At 40.7% G+C, this 22,511-nt stretch overlaps 1 protein-coding gene across 1 annotated transcript in view; it reads left to right on the top strand.

The window, feature by feature from the left end:
• Window positions 1-509: 509 nt before the first annotated feature.
• Window positions 510-22,511, top strand: part of LOC139305308 (voltage-dependent calcium channel subunit alpha-2/delta-1-like) — a 64,568-nt gene continuing 42,566 nt past the window's right edge. The window contains exons 1-4 of the mRNA XM_070929271.1: window positions 510-572; window positions 2,493-2,609; window positions 17,985-18,044; window positions 21,867-21,902. Coding sequence (XP_070785372.1) covers window positions 513-572; window positions 2,493-2,609; window positions 17,985-18,044; window positions 21,867-21,902 — 273 coding nt within the window. The 5' untranslated portion in view covers window positions 510-512. The remainder of the gene's footprint in view (window positions 573-2,492; window positions 2,610-17,984; window positions 18,045-21,866; window positions 21,903-22,511) is intronic.

Genomic DNA, 22,511 nt, shown 5'->3' with positions numbered 1-22,511 from the left:
TCACCCCCGAGGATGTGACACGCTGACAACTATGAATAGCACTCGCCTTAATGCACAGCTCATGTGGTGTAGAGCAATGTAATCACTTGGTTAAACATTATTATTTCATGCTTCCCCTCCCTGAATCTATACATGTTTTTTTTTAGTATATTGTAATAGTAAGCAGTAAAGCTCACATTAGACCATGTGATCTCATGGGCTATTTTCAAACTGAATGAGATTAGAACAGCTCAACAAAACTGACTAAACTGTCCAGGCCTATCGGAAGCTTTCCATTAACCCTTTATCCAGCAAGGAACCATATATGGTAACTTCATTGATCTTGATTTTCAACATAAAAATTGAATATTTTTAAAAATGTCACAAAAGTAAAAAAGTCATTTTGCATTTTGACACTCTAGGGTTGAAATTTTGTGTTGTAAGTATTTCAATGAGTGCCTGATAATGAGGATTGTTTGGCTAATTGAGTTTTGTTTTTTTGTGTTCTCAGAATAAAGGAATGGGTGGACCAGATGCAAAAAGAGTTGGTCACATTAACAGACACAGCCAGTGGTATGGAGAACCTAATACAGGTAAGCATTGACACACACTGACTGTAACTGTTGCTCTAATTGTCTTTATACATACATTTTAGACCAATTTCCAAAAAAGTTTATAACCATTCCATTTTAAAGATGAACTGAAATTTGAATTCTCCTCACTTTGGCAATCAAGGGCTAGCATTGCTAAGAGACGTGCTGTCAACTTCATAGTCCTGTACAGCTTACGAACATAAACTGTTACGAGACACTTTTCCCTCCTTTTTCAACTAGCTCAGTTAGCATTGGTTATGTACCATTAAGCTGTCTGCCCCTTTTACAATATTCAACATTTGGGAAGACCAATTGTGCTATTAAGATTGTTACTTTTCATTTGTTTTCATTTAAACACCTGTGCCATTGTCAAGCTCCCGCACACTCACTTCTGTATTATTCCCACATAGAAAGGAGGGGGATGTAGAGTGTTAGCTGTCTGTCTTTCCTGGGTCCAGTTTTGATGAAGACAAAGGACCAAACTGCCAACACTCACAACATGGGGGAGCACAAGTCAAAGTCGGCTAAATTAATTTGAATTTCAGTTCAACTTCAAATAAAACCTATCACGCAATTTCAATATTGACAAGAATTATCGTGTGTCTCTCATTAAGCCTCCTTGCACGTCCTCAGCTGTCACAACACATTACCAGTCTATATATAGTAGGTTTTCATTAGACATAACGTTGCATCATTTCATTCTGCCAGCCCAATGTACATACTCAGATAAGATCAACATCATGACTATACTGTGACGGCCATAGTCCTTGCACACACACTCACACGCACACAAGCCCACATCTGACAAAGGAGAAGAAGCTTTCTAGATCCACATTGATTGACGTAATGTATGTGGCTCCCCGCTCCCATTGAGAATCGTCACTGAAATCATTACAAAACATGTTTTTATTTGATGTGGTGGCACAACGTTTGTGTAACTGAATCCCCCAAAACTGTTGCTGTAAAAGAACCTGATGCTTTTGGGGACGTCCTTGTTTAAACCAAATGTACTGTACACAGCATGCAGAATTTAAAAGGGAGTGTTATGCAACTTGCAAGTTAATAATACATGTGTGAATTATCGAGATTGCTTCTACAGTTGAACGCCTTCAAATATTGTTAATGGTAGACACAATTAGTGGGCTTTAATGCACACAGTTGTACCTTTTGTCACTGGGAATGGTATTAGCTTTTAACTGAAGACCCCAAATCCACAGTGTAACATGAGTACTTTCAGCTCAAACATACAGTACAAATATAGAAATTACAAGACAATCGTCCTGGATACTTTGTAATAACATAATACAAATCTACAATGTAGTTGTATCACTCTTTAATATTGGTCTTGTGCTAAAGCAAAATCCATGGGACGCCTGAAGGATGAAGACAAATACAAGCACGCAGCTCAGTTCTGTGGTTTGAATGTCGGACAATGAAATCCCTCTAGGCTGCTAAATAATTGGCTGTTTGGCATTTGTGTCTCTTGTTTCTTTTGCTGGAGCATATTCCATAACACAGTAACAGCCTTGTTACATAACCTGACATTGCAATTTAATCAGTGGACATGTAGCTTCCTTCTTTTAAATTACTGTGCTTTGGTCAGGGAGGAAGATTAGAGGACGGCCACTGACGCAGAGTAACACTCTCAGCCTCAGACACGTCTTTGGATAGATAAATACCTTGAGACTGAGAAAACTTGGGGAAGATCCTTTTGAGAGCTGAGTCTAATCAGTGCGTTTGTGTCTGATAACATGATGGCAAAGCGGTTCTCTGTGATCATCCTGTCCCCTGAAAAGCTAAGGAAGAAAAGGGATAGAACACCCCATCCGTTTTAATGCTAGCATAACACGTACATACCCCCGTGTTCAGTTTAAGTTCTGCTAACCTTTGACCCCTGCTCTTCTCCTCTGATTGTCTCAGATATATCATAAACACAGCCCTCACTTCAGCGTGGAGTCCAACAATGCAAGGGAACTGGTGGCGACGGCTGCTGGGAATATAGAGAGACTGCTGGCTAACCGCTCCCAAGCCCTAAAGGTAAGTGTGATGTCCTAACACAAAATGACGCAACCCTGCGTCTTGTGGGAGAGTGTGGTTATTGCTTCTTCTTTGTTATCAACTTGATGATTTAAAAGTTTAAAATGTTTTGTTTGCGATGCAAAAATGCAAATAGTAGTCTGTTTGTGCTTGGAGAGGAGCTGGACCTGATCACACAGTGCCCAGAGCCCAAGGAAACACACAGAAACAGTCTGCTTCTCCTCATTTCACGTCAGAACAGACACTGGAACACAGACACCGCTTCAAGCTATGCACTGATCCAATATAAGCAGACATCCTCCAGCTAGATGACTTAATTCAAAGTTACCAGTCTGGGTTGCTACATGCCAAAAATGATCAAATTTCATTGTGTATGTAGGTGTTGTATCACTTTGCTGTTTTGCTGTTATGTTACAAATGACCCTTCTTAGTTTCAACTTTCAGGAATCCTTCGTCTTTCCTGTGACCATTGAGGCCGAGTCTGCCCTCATATCTAATCCATGCCGGCTGCTTTCATGGGTCATTTGTCTGAACCGAACAGAAGGAAAATGCTATGAAGGCTATGCTAGCCAGATGCTCTCATTTTGTACTAAGTGTTCCTGACAGTGTTCAGCACATGCAGCTGAACGCTTCCTTGTTGAATGGCTGACCAGACAATTCAAAGACCTTGGAAGAGCTGTGAGGTTGTGTCAGATGTGGTTCCTTTGTTTGAGTAAAACACACAACACCTATAGTTAAACCAGTTTATACTGCGCAACCTTTCGACAAACCATAGATCACGTTAGCTACTACATAACATTTTTAACCATGCTAGCTGCATAGCTCTAGCGATAACGATCGCTTGGGTAGGTCCACAACTTTGGTCCAAACTGAAATACCTCAACAGGTATTAGATAGATTGCCAGGGAATTTTGTACAGACATGCATGGACCTCAGAGGATGAATTCTTATTACTTTGGTGACCCCCGACTTTATCTGTAGTGTCACCAACCAGTTGACTATTTCATGGATACCCAAGAAATTGTACAGACTTTTCATCTACCGCCACCTTTTCACTCATACAGTGAAATATCTCGTCATGTACTTGCTGGATTGGCACAAAATTTTGTGCAGACATTCGTGGTTCCCAGACGATGTATCCTATTGACTTTAAAGAACCACTTATTATTCCTCTAGCGGCACCATGAGGTTCACCTTTGTTATTTAGTGTGAAATGCCTCAACAGGGTTAGGGTTTGCCATGAGAGTTGGTACACACATTCATGTGCCCCTCAAGATGAATTGTAATAACTTTGGTGATCCCTTAACTTTACATCTAGCACCGACATCAGGTCAAAATTTTGATTAGCCCATTTTATTACTAAATACCTACAAAACCAATGACATCCCCATCAGCCTTACCTGTACTTTGGGTTTAGTTAGTAAATGTTAGCATGCTTACTCAAAAAAGTAAGATGGTTGACATGGGAAACATTACCTGCTAAACATCAGCATGTCAGCATTGTTATTATGAGCATTTTAGCAGCTTTACCCTTGTTTGCATGTAGTTACAAAGGACAACGAGCTAAATTGATCCATACAACCTTTCAATGCTCCTTAGTTTAAACACTATCTGGCCAACTAAATTAGGATCCCCGAGCGCTCCCAGTCCCGATCAATCTGGCTCCAAGAGCCAGAAATATCCAATTAAAGTCAGACAGCCTGTTGCCATAGTTACGTTCTCATTGATTACCCCATCAATCCAGCCAAGCATTTTGTTTTCTTACATTCCAATAATTGCCAGGGGATGAGGGACAATTAGTTTTTGGTGTTGTTGTGTCACACCTTGGGAGAGAAACACAACTGCTCAGTGAATTGATGACGGCAAAACAGAGATGTTAAAACTACAGGCTCTGTTCCTCCATTTTATAAACACCATCTGCTGTGTATTTCACCTGCGCAAGTTAACAACAGTTGTTTAGCTCTTTGCAGGAAGTGTGAACACAGCGAGGGAGGCAGGGCTGATATGTATATATTTTTATTTTTTTGACCAAACACCATATGCTGATGTTCTTTGTTCCTCTCAGAAAGTGTGTTTACTTGTCACTGCATTAGCATTGAAGAGGAGATGGCCCGTGGTGGCGGGTTAGCTACTGTAAATGGTGTTCTGTATAATGAAGTGGAGTTGAGCCAGCTTTATGGCCATCAATTTATATGAAGGATCATAAATAGTTACTGTGTCCACTTAGCTGAGTCATGAATTGAAATGGGAGTAGCGGACGGACGACGGCAGCATCTGTAATGTTCTCGACCTGACCTACACTAGTCTAATATTTCACTGCACTGGTTTCAATCTATGCAGTGAAGAATCCCTCCCTTTGACTTACCACCTTCAGCCTCCTCATTCTTTTGTTTCCTCTCATCATCTCTTTCTTCTCTTTCTTTCATCCCTCCCTCTTTTCTCCCTCTATCCCTTGTTCCATTTAGGAGGGCTGATTACACACAGCAAGAAGTGATCCTGTAAGAGAGCGATTGTGTGAGAGGTTATAGCTTTCTGTCGGAGAGAGAGAGAGAGAGAGAGAGAGAGAGAGAGAGGGAAATTGAATGGCCTGATGTGTATGAGAGAGAAACGATGATGAGTAGAGGGAGAGTGGTTGGAAGTCCATGAGTGCACTAAGCCACAACTCACAGGAGGCAACATACTAAAGACTAGAAGCATATTTCAGACCTCCCTTCCATTAAGATCTTAGCCTCTTAGTACACAATTCAACAGGCAGCACTCTCTTCTAACACTACTGTGTGCTGTGGTACGTAAAAAAAATAAATTGTGATTAGATGGCGCTAATGGCATTTTTGGTAGGCCCATTTTCCCTGAACCTGCCCCCTCTCTTGTAGATATTTGGATCTTCATTATGTCACATGAGCAAATCACACCACCACAAAACAAAATGTTTAAGGTTTGAATTTGAAATATTGGATGAATACTGTAAGACATCATGCCAGAGAGCTTTAAAACCCACTGCAGTAGTCTGTATTTCCGCCCCCTGCAGCTGTACAGTTCAGGCTGTGCTGTGCTTGAAATAAGCCGGAGAGTCACCGCCTCTCTGACTGGTGGCATTTCTCTTTACACTAGGGCAACTTGTCTCCTCTGGCTATGCTTTGCAAGTGTTTATTTATTTGTGTGCGTCTGTGTCTTGGTGTATATGTGTTTGCCAGCAATTGTCAGGGAACACAATCCCATTAGAATGATGGCTGCTGTCATTAACTTAATCAGGGGCCCGCTTGGATTTGCTGTCTGTCAGTCTGACATCTGCCTGTCCTGTCGCCTCAATTCAGTCGCTGCATTTGACGGCGGCTCCCTTGACATGCAATCTCTGTAATGTTGCCAGCTATGGCTACTTAGAGGGAGACAGACTTTTCATTGCTGCAAAAAATTATGGCACCAAACATATTTGTTATTATAGTTGCAGTGAGTCTAACTCTGTCTTGGGTTTTGTACAAAACAAGAATCACACTTCCAATGACTGTCTTTCAGCTTCAGCAATGGCACCTGTAACTGTAGAAAAAATACACACTAGCGTCACTGCAGCACCCCAACCACGGTGTCCTGCTAAAGATCAGCATCACACCAGTTTGTAATTATATTTCAGTGTTTCTTTTCCCTCCAAGTATGTGGATATATTTTATTATTATATGTCGGCTTATTTTTCAAATTTGCTGTGGAGCTACAATCTCCAATCTTTCCACATACCCTCAGGCAACTGCAGAACTACCCGCAGCTGGGATTCACTAATCTCGGGCAACAACGTCCCACAACTACACTCTTAAAGTCTCAAAGAATAATTCCAGTGTGTTTTAACTTTATGCCTGTTATGTCAGTTTTTGCTGGAGATATTAGTGCTCATTTTCGTCCCTCCAGTAAAGTCATTCAGAACCTTCCACCGTCACAGTTAAAAAGAGGCTTTGCTTTGTCCTTTGTTATATTACGTTATTGTTCTAGTCTTTGTGCTTTTTTCACTAAGCCCAAGTGGAGTGTTTTCATATCAGTGTTCACATTATGCTCTGCTTCCTGTCAGCTCTGTATCCAATCCATCAAAGGTGTCCTAGAAACATTGATTTGTATCTGCTCTGTATCTGCACTGTTGTTGAGTTTGAGTCTGCGCTAGTAGCCTGTATCTAAAATAACTTTTTTTACTGTTCTACGTGATAAGTATGGGGTGTGGTATAGTTTCATAGATAGTTCTTCCTTCTTGTTCCGTTTCCATGCAACTGCAGGAAAAGGCTGCAAATGTATAACACTCTCTCTCTCTCTCTCTCTTTTATTCAGTGCTTGAAACATAACTGTCACCCGTCTGTTTCAACCACTTGAAGTTAATGTTCCCGAAGTGTGATCTGTGATCTGACTGGAGAAATTATTTTGTTTCCAATCCACGCACTGGTGATCAAAGAATTTGCCTCTTTCATGTTGCGCCACAATATTTTGCATTCAGTGTGCGTTGTCCTTAAAAGGATGTCAAGTGAAACTGGAATTCCCATCAGGAAAGAAACCACCGCAGTGCCGAGGGAACTGCAAAACTTTTTTACCTCTTGTTGGCATCTGCAATGTACTGTAGCTGATTATTTAACTTTTTTAGAAGGAGATATCGGTGTGTGTGTGTGTGTGTGTGTGTGTGTGTGTGTGTGTGTGCCAGACTGAGAGTTGTCTCCCAGATCTCTTTGATACTTCAGAAGATGAGTCAGATTCTTTAGGCGACTGCTGTTGTAGCTTAGTTTCACTGCTCATACAACGATGGAGATTACAGTCGCTGAACCTTTACAGACACACGGGCTAGATAAACTGGAGATCTGTATGCTCACACACGCAAGTGCAATCACCTTTCCTACCTTTTTAGCCTTTCTGGGCTTTTGTTCACATCCCTTAAATCCTCTCTCTCCTCTGGTTCTCCATTCCTGTCACATACGGTATTTGATTTCTCCTGCTCTGCGTCGTTTTTCTTTCATTCCTCCCTCCAACCCTGTCCTTCCATCCTCATTGCTTATAGCTCCCTCGTAACTTCCTTTCCCATAACTTCACCCCGATTCTCTGTCACTCTTCATTCCGATTTTCCCATTTTTGCCTTGCCCTGTGTTCCTCTTTTCTCCCTTTCTGTCCTTTCTTATTTCTTCCCTTTTGGAAGTGTGTGTGTGTGTGTGTGTGTGTGTGTGTGTGTGTGTGTGTGTGTGTGTGTGTATGTGTGTGGCACAGTTTGAATATGGATGGTAAGTTCTTCTGAAAGTAAGGAAATGTTACATTTACATGTTAAATTTGATCCCCTCTCTCTGTCCCGCCTGTCGTTTCCATCTCCAACTTCTCTTTTCTCTTCAGGCCATTATAGCCATTATAGCTGTAATGCTACAGAGTGTGTTAAAAATAAACCAGCATAGCATGTTTGTAGTTTTTTTTACTATATCGTACCATTTACTATACATGTAACCAACCAGAATGCTTTACTTTTTGCAATAGAGGTATTATTGTGTACATGTAAACATACCTAGATATATCTAAATTAATGGAACCTTATTAATCTCTTCAGTAACAAAAATATAAGCCCAGAAAGACATTTTATTGTATTATAAGTTGCTAAAGTTCTTTTTGTGTGTATATGACTCAGATCCTCCTCCACACTATGCTCCTATTGCCTCCATCATTACGTCCATCATGAGCTATACACTGTTACAGGTACATGCTACAGTATACATGTAGGTCTGTCCTGTGGATTAATTGTGAATTAACTCACACATCACACAGATGGCGCACACACTCAGACACCTTTAGTCCATTTGTTCATTACATTGACCGGAGCTCCTTTTTTTAACCTGCCTTGACAGTAGATCGCCTCTCTCTGATATCCAGGCCACTTCTGACTCCTCTGACTCTGTTATCATCAATTATTGAATCGTTCCTCTTAACCAATACTCTTTGATGGGGCCTGTGGTTAACTTCCCCCAGTGGAATAGGTCATTTCTCCTCCTACAGTGACACCGGCAGAGATCTCCAGATAGGTTCATTTATTATAAAACGGAGCAATATTTTGTGGTGGTTACAAAGCAGAATGTTACTAATACTAGATATCTGCAACAAAGACAAAATGCACTGACAAAAAAAATCATCTATTGAAAAATTGTACAAAAGCGTACCTATCCTATAATGAGAAAAAGCTCTGTCAATAGGTAACTGCACTTGTTTCTAGCACCGGGAACAGAATTGTTCAACAAACAAGTGTCAGTATCAGGCTGATCACTACATTTCCATCTAAAAATGGGATCTAAATATAATCCAAATTCAATATGTTGTGTCTTAGTGTAAGATGTTTTTCACAGTGCATCGAATGAGCAAGCCAGAAAAGAAAATTATGACATGAGTCATATTAGGATAATTTAACATAAACGTAACTGAAATAAAAGCATTTGGGCTAACGTCATGCAGATATTTTTGTGATTTGTTGAGCACTGACCTCACAGGTTCCAACTGATGACACAGCAGAAAACACTGATACAAAAAGTAGTTTGTTGTAGTTTGAATTAGATCTTAAAGTTAAATTAATGAAACCCCTTTTTGTGATACTATTTAAGATCTGCATTTCTGCAATATCTGTTCAATATATTTATATCAGTAATTACCTCTCTATATAGTTGTTTTTATTGGTAGTGGCGGACTCCGCCATCCTTATGCTGGATTCAGATTACCTAAAAGCAACCCATTGTTTCGTTCAACTGGTGGCTTTTATTGAAGCAGTCACAGGAAACGCAATATGTTTGTCACCGTGGTTAGTGCTGATTATGAGCAGTTATCTAAAAATGCAACCATTGTCTTGCTTTTTATACGCATTTTTATCAGCAGATCATTTTTGCAGGGTAGCGATGGAAAAAGAATGAGCAGCCACAGTGAGTTGTTAGGTGAAGAGCTGCAGGCAACATGCTGCACACCTTGAACTATTCAGCAACGTAACTGACTTTACGTGTCCTGCTGTCGTGTGTAAAACCACTTGTGCTGTGTGCAACATGAAATCAGTTTGTGGTTTCAGTTATTATTGACCGAAACTTTTTTAAAGCAACGAGAGTTTGCGTGTTTGCACTGTAAACAGATACATCTGTTTTACATATTTCTGACAAAGCTAGCTGCTCAAGGAGTGTTTGTAGAATTAAACCACACTTGCTGTTACCATGGTAACAATGGGTGTCAACCAGGACTGAAATCTTAGGGATTACAACTGTATACTGATAAATCTGTATTTCTGTGAAAACAACTTCTTACTTCAGTTCTTCCTGAGCGATCTTTAGTTTTGTGATGTTTGTTACTTTCATTACTTATCTTGATTCATGAAGTTCACCGAAATTAACTACTGACAAATGTTTCATTTACTTTGCAAACACTATTAATAACACTATTATTACAGTTGTTTCAATATAAAATGACTGCAAAAGTTATGAAACATCCTTTGTATGTCCTTGTAGATGTAAAATCCTTACAGTCTTTACTTTTGACATTAAAAAGCCAAGGAGGATTACACTAGCTGATGGCTGGTCTCAAGATGGCCTAAAACTGGAGAGAGAGGACTGACTTGTTGGGACAAGGGGAAGGTTATTCTGTGTGAGTGCCTTCAAGGAACTCGTTCTGATGCTTTGTACCCACCTTGAGGGATGCTTGTTGACAAAGGCACCCGCTTAGGGAGACATGGCACCTTGCCAAGACCTCCCCCAGACAGGCCGCATGCACAGAAGAGATATGACTGACTTGCAGAGAAGATGTTGTGATTTAAAATCAAAGAGAAAAAGCGAATAAAAGAATAAGGAGTAAGAGAGAGCAAGGTTCTTTGTTTCTAGATTTTTTTTTGTGGAAATAAAAGAAAAAGACAAAGAAAGTGACCACCCACGAGAGAAAGGAAGAGCATAAGGGGAAGAGATGATGCAGGCCTACAGAACAGACAGCTGAGGACTGTGCTATTTGAATATTGATTGGTGAGGGTTATTTCAGGCCTGGGTCGGATTGCATTAATGCTTTGGCAGCAGATCCAAAAAGGCTTTGGCTGCCCACCAGAGTCTGAGCCACAATTGGTGGCCATTTTGGAAACAAAAACAACAGTTGTTTTCCAACCTTGGCGTCTTGCGTTGGTTTAAATCACCGTCAGCACGGGTCTCCATCGATAGGAAAACAAATTTTCTTTATTATGAGTGGGCTGTTGGCAATGGCACAGAGAGGCAGGTTTGAGGCAACTCTTAATTGCCGAGTAGAAAGAGGCCTATACTACAATGAGAAGATGATAAACAAAATGTTTCGGATCTCTTGTGTTGCCATTGCATGGGAGCTTTCCCTCTCCACAGTGCATGGACCACGGATGCGGCAGGTTACCATGACACCCTGGTCGCTAAGCAACGTGGGCATCATAAACAGATTCCTCACTCCCAAAATGAATCACTTCTCATTCTCTTTCATAGGGTACTTTCATTCAAGTACCCTTGTTCACCATAATCTACTATATGCATGCATTAAACACAAAATTGCCTCTCTAGTAGCATTTGTGTTCATTAAATTGTCTAAGAAGGATGAGAGCAAGAGTGTGAGCCCTTGAACAGAGCTCTTTTAAGCGTTGTGTTATGTAGTGTTGCGTAATTACAGAGGAGTCACTGATCTCCAGTGTCTAGAAGTGTGTTATTAAACCGACACTGGATGACATGCTGTGAGTCATTAGACACTGCTGTTAAAGCCCTAATCACAGAGTAGGCACACACACACACACACACACACACACTCATATACTCATTAGGCCTCACTCACACGTCATTTTATTAAGTTGTACAATAAAGTGAAAACGGTTTCCCTTGTACAATTTCCCATGAGTGCATATCCACTTGTACTCAAAGATCACATGCTATAATGACTAATATTCCGATGGCATCCTGAAGGGAGTCCATTTTGTAATCAGTCACTTTACACAATGATGTCTTTTCCGAGAATATCTCTCATTGAGGTGCTGGTGAAATCTGTTTTCTCAAAATTGATGAATAAACAACATAAATCTTCTACTCATGTCACATGCCAAGGAGTTATTATTGCAAGGTAATTTATGCTGATGGCGTCCCAGGCCACAGTGGGCCTCTCAGAGTAACTAGCTTGTTGCAGAGTGATCTCAGTGGGTATGATTAATATTGTGAGTAGTCTTGAGACATTAAAATATTACCTCCTTCAGTCACAGTCTGATGAAGGGAAAGGCGAGATTGAAAGGCACTATTGGTGCTATTGGTACTATGCTATTGGAGCATAATCAATTATGAGATAAAAATATTAGAAGAATGAAAAAATAAACGATATAAATGTTTTCTTCTTATGTGCACACACACACACACCATCACACTATATCTGTGGTAAGTGTTTCTGTTCATTCACACGTGCTTTGAGGATGAGTTTGTTTGATGCTTTTAGTTTCACTAAAAATAGTGTATTCATGCTGATCATTTAAATGCCATCATGCTAAGAGTGATGCCATCACATTTAAGTTTCTCTGTGGTCGGTGGCTTCACATGTAACACTTCTCTGTGTCGATCATAGGTCCTTGTTTGTAGTTCCTATGTCTATTGTAAGGCTCACGCCGCTGTGCTTTGAGCCAAAGTAGCTGCTTTCCTCTTCTACATTAGCGTGCCAGAGGAATATGAAACATATTTAAAAATGGCAACTTTAGACAACAATGTATACATAGTTAGCAGTGAGGGGGTGCTGCACAGAAGCTAAAAACTGATGGTTTGGCAAATCCACAAAACTTTTACAAAGCATATGTTAAATTTTACCAGCTCATAAAAACTTTTCTGTAAACCAAATAGAGATTAGTGATTTTGTTCTGCTGGGTACAAAGCATGTTTCACACCTATGAGAGTATGGACATTGCAACGTAGGGATTTTTAAGGAATCTTTTGTTTGGTGTGATGCAATGTCGTGCAAACGTATTTCTGTCCCTCTCACCAGAAACTATTAATATTTGATGTCTTTACTGTTGCAGAAAATGTTGAATCAGTGAGATAGAGATGGAGTGTGTGTGTATGTGTCTGATTTTGGCCACCAGTGACTCATTATTCACCACTTCCTGGAGTGTGTGTGTGTCTGGCTGCTTTTGTCAGCCCAGCTGTCGCACTCTCTGTGTGTTTCCGCAACTCCAGCTTTGTGTTTGTCATCTCTGTTTTCCTACATGAAACTTATCAGACGTACAGTATATGCATACAGAGAGGGAGTGTACATTTGATGTGTCTCACTTGTTGTTGCTCTCTCTCTCTCTCTCTCTCTCTCTCTCTCTCTCTGCCTCTGTCATATTCAGTCTCATTCAGGCATAGACAGCAGCAGCTGTGCTACAGAATAAATATGCAATCGTGCGATGTGCAAAATGATAGTTGACATTGTTTAGTTGACTATTTTTGTCTGTAGAATTCAGAATTTTTTGTCTTGCCGGCTTGATATATCAACAACAGCTCGGTGTGATGAGCACTGAAACTGGAACAAAGTGGTGTGTGAAATGATTGCTGACAATAAATCCACTCAAAACGTTGTTGCCAAAACACTGTCTCAGCTCTGTCACAGTTAGGAGTGGGAGCAAAAGGAGGCAGCATCTTCTTCTGATGACTAAAGAGTGATATAAAAAGCCAATATCCAAGTTGATTGTGACATAACTTCAAGACATGGTGACTTGCAGCAAATGTGTGTGTGTGTGTGTGTGTGGGTATAGGTGTGTGTGTGTGTGTGTGTGTGTGTGTGTGTGTGTGTGTGTGTGTGTGTGTGTGTGTGTGTGTGTGTGTGTGTGTGTGTGTGTGTGTGTGTGCATGTGCAGAAGCGCCATGTCAACATTGCAGCCGGGTACAGCTGTAATTGGCTGCAACAGCTGGCACACACATAGCGGGCTCGGCTGGAAGAGTTTGCTGCAGGAGAGATGAGCTGTCAAACAAGTGCACAGCAGTGGACAGAGAGACCAGTGCCAGTCTCTAACAAGTCACTTCCTGCGGAGTTGGTATGTTAGTGAGGGCTATTTCCTGTCTAAAAGTAGTAAATGGGGTTAACTTGCATGCACTTACTATACTGTGCAGTTGTTTTACTTTCTGCCTGAGTGTGTGTGTGAGTGCAAATGTATCACTCTCTCTCTCTCCCCCCTTTTTCTTCCTCGCTGCTCTCCGCCTGGCTCCCTACAGGCTGAGCAGGATAGATCTGACTAAAGTGCTGCCAGTCACAACAGCAGATGCTCATGTTTCCTCTGCTCTCCCGTGCCTCCCCACACATCAGTGAGATTGCAGGTGTGTGTGTGTGTGTGTGTGTGTGTGTGTGTGTGTGTGTGTGTGTGTGTGTGTTCTGTCCTGGCAGGACGAGATGCTCTAATCAGACTGCCAGGAACGTGTGTCAGAAAAGCAAGCGTACATCTCTGTGTGGTGTTTACAAGAATTAGTTGCAGAGCACAGTGTTTTGAATCAATCATCCAGCGGTCTTAGATCGTAGACATAAAGGATGTTTGTGGACAGCTGAGGGAGATCTGTGTACTGTACATGTATGTGTGTGAGAAAGAGTTTACTTGCATCAAATTAAAAAACACACCCTCTTGCATTCAGACATTTAGACTCATCTAAATTAGACGAGTCTGTCCTCCATTATAACTTAGTAGGAACTGTGATCGATCGCTGGAAATCCAGCACTCCCACTATCATCCTCTAACAAGACACCAAAGGTAGAGAGAAGAAAACAGTGAGAAATATTACGTTATAAATCCAAACAGCTGTTCTCAAGAGCAGTTGCTGGTGCTGAGAACAGAGCAAGAGTGATCAGATACTTCTTTGTCTCCACTGGGTGCATGTGTTTGTATTATAGACACATTTGCCACATTTGTTCTTTTTTTATTCTCATATTTAGGCTGTAGCACAAACTAGATTTACTAGTACTTACTTTTCTTGCTTTTATTTACACATTTGAGAAGTCCCATTTTGTGTTGCAAATATTGTTCCACTTGGATCTTCATGTGGTGGCATCAGTAGGAGATTTAAGGTATTACAGTGGACATGATTCATTTTCTCCAAACAGAACACAAACACACACATACACACACTCATTAAATGCATGTGCATACAGTGGATTTATGGGCGATCTGCTACGAAGTGGTCACTTGAAGCTTGTTAAACATTTTTTCCCACTTACTCATTGTAAGATAGAAACAACAATGCTTAATACTTTTAGTACATGGGCATTAAACCTCATATTACAGTTACAGGTCTCCTCTACCCCAATGACTGCACATGTTAAGGGCATTTGACAATAAAGAAACAAAAGGTTTTGCCCCCACCAGCAACTGAAAACAAATAGATGGCACCAGAGTTAGATGTGTGCCTGTTCCCCACACAGGAACTAAAACCGCAGGCTGACTCTTTATTCTCAGCGTGAACCAGGCACAGATTATCTTCATTATCTGTTCTGTAACTCAGCAATATGCTCTCATTAGTCATTCCATAGCAGCTTGCTGATATCATAAAATTTAGTGCCAGCTCATTAGCATGTCCATATTTTTGTCGTGCTTATTTATTCTCATTAATTACAGCACTTTCTAGGGAGAAGTTGTATTTCTTCCTGAGTGTGGAACACATTGCAACTTTGTGAATTTGTGTTGCATCCCAGTTTCTGACTTATTATCTGAAATGTGCTCACGTGCAGGTGTAAAACCTGTGAAACAGTGTAAATCCGACACTACTTAAAGGTGTGGCCACACCATGCTGCGAGACTGTGGTTTTAACACGAAAGAGCAGATGAAGTGGAAGAAACTGCAACAGCTGCTGACCTTTGACTCTTCGACCTCTCATTATGCCTCTCTCTCGCTCTGTGTGTGTGTGTGTGTGTGTGTGTGTGTGTGTGTGTGTGTGTGTGTGTGAGAGCAGGTGCGTGTGCGCATGTACAGCTGTTGGAAATCTGTTCTGACAGCTGTAACTGTTGGCTGAGAGGAGTCAAACACAGGGTCAGCAGGTCCCACCTGCAAATAAATGACTTTAAGTTAAATAACAAAGTACACCAAATAAAACAATACTTAATGTGTCTCAAACGCATTATGTGACACGTTCTGGTGTGATCATTAGTTTCTGTCTGGTATATATCCATAGCAGCAGTATTTGTTGGCATAGTTACTGTGCATATGAAGAAATTAGTTGATCAGCACCCTTAATTTAAAGAGTTGAGTGAACTCTCAGTTTATTCATTCATTTCAAGTCAAAAGATGATGAACTTGTTTATGTCCTGAAAATGAAAACTAAACATATTATTATTTACATTAAGTTCATGATAAAAGATTAGTTGATACCTCTAAATTCCAGTATGATGTTTTATAGTGTGAGTGCAGTTATGTGTGTAAAGTCCCAGGAAAATAGGCTGAAAACCAGATTTTAAAATACGCTTTTAGCTTCAGCTAAGGGGTCAGGGTGGACAGCAATATTTATGAGAACTGTGTAGTGTAGTAGTAGTGTGGTGTATTTGTTCCTTAAGAAAAAAAAACGACTGATATTGACACTCGCCTGTGAATATGGTGTCAATTCTTTGCAAATTGCTTTTGTTGTTGGACTATTGGCCTCTTATTGTATTTCATTCCTTTGATGATGCTTTGAGTTTGATTATGAGTGCTTCCAGAGTAAAACACAATCGATAGGTTTGTGACCACAGCATCAGATCAGCAGTTTATTAGTTTATTGAAACGCGCACCCCAATCTTTCTTTGCCCCAATAATAACCTGATTGGAAACCGGCAGTACATTTCCATTAAATCAATGCAGCTGTGGAGGCATCGGCAACAGGCAACTACATCTGCATTGTGTGTTTGTACGTGTGCAGTAAAAAGACCACCATAACCCACCTGTCGAGAGCCATATTCCTCAAAAAAGCAGAAAATACTTGTGTGGATGCATGGAGGCCCAATTAGGAGGATGTATACAATAAATCTTTTTCCCCCTTAAGTGACGTATGCATTCTTCCCAGTGCAGATGTTTAATATTCAAAATGCAGTGATGTTTTTCTCCCCTATGCCTTAACCACAAAGACTTGCACATAGATCCATTTCACCTTTGCTCCTTTGCTACCCACGAGGCCCCACCGTCTCTGACAGCTGCTGCTAAATTTCCCCCCTAATGAGACACAACTGGGAGGCTGTCGAGATAACTGTGTTTCAGACCACCAGAGTGTCAGCCCCCGGCTTACAGTATGGGACGGCATGTGGTACAGGCATAATGAGTCATCTGAAGCCAGATCTGCAGTAGGGGGTTATCATTATCAAAATGTTGCCTCAGTGCCAATTGATTAAGCAGTAAGGAGCAGTGTAGGAACAAGAGGCTAAAAAGTGTTGGCACTGTTGCTGTGGAAATGTCTATTTCATGAACTAGATGTTTGGAGCCAGTACAGATGATTTATTATTATTTTTCCTTCTTTTGTTACCTCTCAACCATCAGAATGTTGTCTCTTGGATGATTTAGTTTAATTGATTTTCAGTGCTTTTGTATGAGTGATTCCAAAATTTCAAACAAGGAAAAAGGCACAGTTGGTGTCATGTTTAAGGGCTGATTTTGCACCCAAACACTGCGACTAATATCCCAGCATGCGAATCACAATCAGACTTTGTTCTGCCTCTCTGATTCTTGCCATTGCCTCGTTTAATTTCACAGCAGAATTAATTGAATAATTCATTGTTTCAACCCCCTCCTTCTCTTATTTCATAAATTAATTTACTCCTTTGCCCCCATCAAATGTCTGCTCCTTCTGTGTGACTTGAAACCCTCAGTGCCGTACACATAAGCAGCAAGAGCTGGATTTGATATTTCCCAGGGGAAATTAATAGTACAGTGCATTTCTGGACCAGGTACAGATTAAAAGCTGGGCCCATTATAAACCCATTAACCTAGTCATTAGGACCAGATCTGGGAAAAGATGGAAGAGGTGGGTGTCTAATTTTAGCATAACATTGTGTCCCAGCTAGTCCTAATTCATACCTGCAGGTGCTGACAGGAAATCAGGTACTTTCCCTTAAACACACTGTTCCTCCATCAGCAGGACCCTCTTTGAGCTGCCATAGGGTTAGATGTCATGACTTGACATGTAACTAATATTTAATTATCCATATTATTTCTACTGCATTTATTTTTAGGATCACCCCGGTATAGAGATTTCTTAGCTGCTTTGCTCATGGCTTTTCAAATTTTCTAAATCAGCCAATGCTAAAACTGTCATCCTTGGACAAAGTGAGAGTCGGGGCCAAGCTATTATCATGATGTTGACAGTATTGCAGCCTTAGAGCCAAAAAATCTTGTGAATATTAAATATGGTCTAACATACTGTATTCCTCTCCTCTCCTCCCCCCTCTCTCTTCTCTCAGAGGCTGGCGTCAGAAGCAGAAAAGTTTCAAATGGAGCACGAGTGGAGGGACGACAGCGAGGTGAGTGAGCGGCTGGAACCCGCTCTGATATGTTCATTAACACTGGCTGCGTTACATATCAAGTGGTGCCGTGAACTCTATAAGAGGAGCGGGGGAAGGGCCATGTTATTCATGATCCAATATGATTGTAATAATTGGATGGCAAATCTCATTACAATGACAATAGTGCTGTAATGACTTTATTCAAGATTGAATTTCCTTATTTTACATAATAGGCAGAAATATTCAGGCATACTTATAGTGAAGAGATGCACGCACTGCTCACTCTCTGATATTGTCTATTAATCATAGTATTAAGATTACATTAGAAGAGACTGTACAGCAAATAATATGAACACACTTTTATTTTTACTCATTCAATTACTTTACCCAATTGCTGGTCCAATGAATGCAGTGCCCCATTCCAAAATGGCAGTTTCTCTGACAATTACAATGCAGCTCTGTCGGCTTTTCCGGGCCAGTGTTTTAGCTCCGGCCTTTTCATAATAAATGCAAATTGCAAATTTCCTTCCCCTGCTTTGCAATGAGAAAAGCCTCACTGCTCTTGGCAGCCATTTAAATGACAAATGATATAGTGTGTACATACTGTGGTGAAAGAACTTCAAAGAAATTCGCCATTTAGCCTATTAACTTAAAAAAAACTCTTCAATGTTGTTTGCCAAATCTTAATGATTCTTTTCCATTAAAAGTTTCCCATTATTCAACTTCTTTCATGCTGTCTTTCTCTGAGAAAACGGGCAAGGAAATATCCTCTCTGGAGATAGATTAATTTAGCCGCTCACTGAGTTCGATCTTCCTTTTGGCCCAGGATGCTGGGCTAGCAAATGTTATTAATTATTTTGGTTAATGTTATGGGGATTTCTGCAATACCTGAACCAATTAAATATCTCCACAGCATTGTAAATAGGCATAGGTGGGTGATATGTGTGAATATAGGGACTGAATACTAAGAGCAGCCTTACTGGTTTACACCAATGCTGCTGGCAGCTGTTTTACTATAGATGTGCCTGAAGTAGGCTGGTTAGGTCAGCAGTCTGCACAGATGTAGTGAATATGTCAGAACATATCAGTGTTGTGACTTATGGAAAGTGCGAAGAAGTGTAAGGAGTGAATATAGGACATTTTACAGTGCTAAATGAGTCATATAATGTGAAATAATGCACTCTGTAAACAAGCTGGCTAGCTGGAAATAAGTACATCACAAACTCTCGTCACTGCACAGCTCCTGCATGGTTGTAGCTGTGTCACAAAGATAATGTGGTGGCTATGTATGTTGCAACCACAGCTGTAACTTTAGACAGTGCTGTGTTTACCTGTTGCAAGCCTCTTAACCTCTTAAACTGTGTGTACCATCATTGCACACAGAGCACGTGTGTCTTTTTGTGTACTCTATAGCAGCTGTCAGCAAAAAGCATACAGGCTGCGTGATTTTATGCTGGCCAATATATTCCAGTAAATTCTTTTACCACGAGATGTGGGCATTCTGTGTGGGATTTTATCTTTTCTGTCATGTAAATGTGGAACATATTGAACGGAGTATTTGATAATACCAAGTGGAGCATCCTGTGTGCTGCATGTGTGTGTGTGTGTGTGTGTGTGTGTGTTTATGCGCATGCGTCTGTTCTCTGTCACCTTTGATAACTGGGCCAGTACTGCTGGGCACCTCTCCCTGCTGAGTTTAAACACTTAAAAGGTGTTACTGTTGCAGTAGAACCACAGACTTACATGTGTCTGTTCAGTGTAATATAATGGTCCTATTTACGCTTAATATTAAAATACAAGCTGTATTTAGCTTATCTAAAGAGATCAATTTGATTACATTGTTTGCGTATTATTTATATTAGTTCTTGATGTCTGCATTCTGATTTGATCTATTTTTTATGTAAGAGTGGGTTTGGAGGTGGTACTGTCATAAATAAACATTGCACATCATTAAATGCAATACTTTACAACTTAATTTGTGGAAAAAAAGTCTTATGACTCCATTGACAGAGCAGTGTTTGCAGCTGCTGTGAATGTCAGGGAACAGCGCCATAACTGGTGGGAGCAGATCATGTTTTCAGTGAGGGGATGGCATATTGAATGAGTCATAAGGTTTTTACAAACGTAGACATTAACCGCAGTTGCGCCTGGCAGAGACTGAAGCGCAGTACATTAACAAGCGTCTTCTTATCATGAGAGATCATACACACACTGATCTGGCAGTACATGTCACACCCACCACAACATGCTACATAAGTAACAGCATAAATCATGTGTTTATTGTCCAACCCTTCCCCTCCCTACATGCCTTTCTTCATCTCTCACACATTGAGTGTAGCCACACAGTAGCCCCCCCCTGAGGGGTGTGATGGTGTGACCTTAGTGTTATCACCACCTCTTAAGGTGCACATCGTCTGTAGTAACATGGCCTGACAGAGAACATATTTGGCACAGTCTACTGTTTTCAGCTCTTTTGTGTGTATATCTTTACATGTGCATATCAACATATGTGCACTGCACTTACTCTTTGTACATATAGATGAACTTACATGTTACACTCCTGATATAACTCACTAACTGTCGAAACAGCCAAACAGAGAGCAGATGCTGGTGTTTGGCACAGTTTACACAGCTGAATCGCTTATTGTGCACTAATTATAAACTCTTTAAGCTAATGTAACAGTAACAGTGGCAGGAGGAGACAGATCCCTTTGAGTTGCCATCCTGTCTGCTTGCAGCTCCAGAAGTGGTAGGCAGGTGGTGGGACTCTGTGAACCAGCTCCGTGGCTCCAGGGCATCCTTATGTCAGCAGCTAGGCTAGCTCGTTAGCGCCCTGCTAGCCTGTGTACTGACAGGAAGCCCAGCAGTGTGAGAGCGAAACAACACCACTTACTTCACTGATCCTCAATGTCAAACACAGACCGCTGGTCTGCAAGAAAATATAGCAAGTTATATCCACAGTTGCAAAAACAAAGTATGATAGTTTTTCTGTCCATCAGTTTAGTTCCCTTTTACCTTTTTTCATCCTAGACAAAGCGCTGTATCTTAAAAACGAATGGCCAGATTTCCATAAAATTAGTTGCGGATGGAGCGCTAATACTTTTGTGACTTACCTTTCTATTTTAGGCATTCCATAACACACTCACACGTATATACCACCTATAAAAATGTCAACTTTGCTCACATGGCAGATTGCCATTTAGTTTGCTTAGTGTATTCTCCCAGACAAACCCACTTATTTTAATGGTGCCATGGCCTTTCTACAACTGCCTCACTACTGCTAAGACTCTAAGAATAGTAAAATTGCTGGTATGTTGTTTGTTCTGTCCAGCACTTTGTTATTGGACGTAATGCATGCAGCCTCTAGTGGGACTGTAGGCTTTTAGTCGTGTTTATTTCTGATGTAGAAAAGAAATAACAAGGGAACTTAATTATAGAATAAACCAAATAGCTCAGCGGAATCTGGTCCTTGATCAGTGTTGACACATTTTGGCACCCATTTTGGAGACTTGTGGATTCAAAGAGCAACTTAACAGCAACTTGAAATCTTGTTTTTTCTGACCTCCCGTGCTTTGACTTCTCACCATGCTGTAGTGATGTAGAAATGTACTCCAGGGTGTGTCAGTACACTGTGACATCACTGTTGGATGTGGTTACAGGTGCAACAAAGCACCCAACCACCCTCATCACTGATGCTGGTTGTGGTCAGAGGTAAAACATTGAAACTTTCAACCAGAGAGGGCAGTTAAATGCTGTTTTTGTGTAAAAATGAATGTGTACTTCCTGTATTTGGTCATTCAGTTCTCATCTTTTTCCATTTCTCTTTCAATCTCTTTGCAGGTCGACAAAATTGTTTACTACAATGCCAAAGAGGATGTAAGTACAATTTGGTCCCACTATGCTCATATTCTCTCAGTGTGATTAGAGATGCAAATTCTCAAATATAACACCACAAGCCCTCCAGAGATTATTACCATGGCAACAAACCTGATAGGAGATTTTATTGATAGCCTATAAGAATCTGTGAAAAGAAGTCACTGTATGTGTAGAGATGTGTGTATGTAGGAATTATTGCTGTTATATCCATACTTTGCTAAGGTATGCACACGTGTATAAGCAGGGTTTGTTTTATGCATAAGTACCAGTACATGTTTTGGGCCCCACACTCAGAAACACATGACTATGCGTGAGACATTGAATGCCTCCCCTGGCCTCAGACGTCATCTGTCTGCTCTTATAAACAGGGATCAGTATCTAATTCCCCTTCACTGTCCCAGTGGGAACGAACCACACACCCACAGCACACTAATGTCACTCTGTATTTGACTGACAGTCCCTCTCCCCTCTTTTCTCTTTTTCTCTGGATGCCAGGGTTTATGGTTCACTGCCTAAAATGTTAGATTCAGTTTCTCAATCTTTATCTGTCAGTAGGGACATTTCAGTGAATACTCACATTGACACCTTGTCATTCACAATAACAAGAAA

This window comes from Enoplosus armatus, chromosome 22 (genome assembly GCF_043641665.1).
Source record: "Enoplosus armatus isolate fEnoArm2 chromosome 22, fEnoArm2.hap1, whole genome shotgun sequence".
NCBI classification, from domain to species: Eukaryota; Metazoa; Chordata; class Actinopteri; order Centrarchiformes; family Enoplosidae; genus Enoplosus; species Enoplosus armatus.
This window is presented reverse-complemented; position numbering and strand designations above follow the sequence as displayed.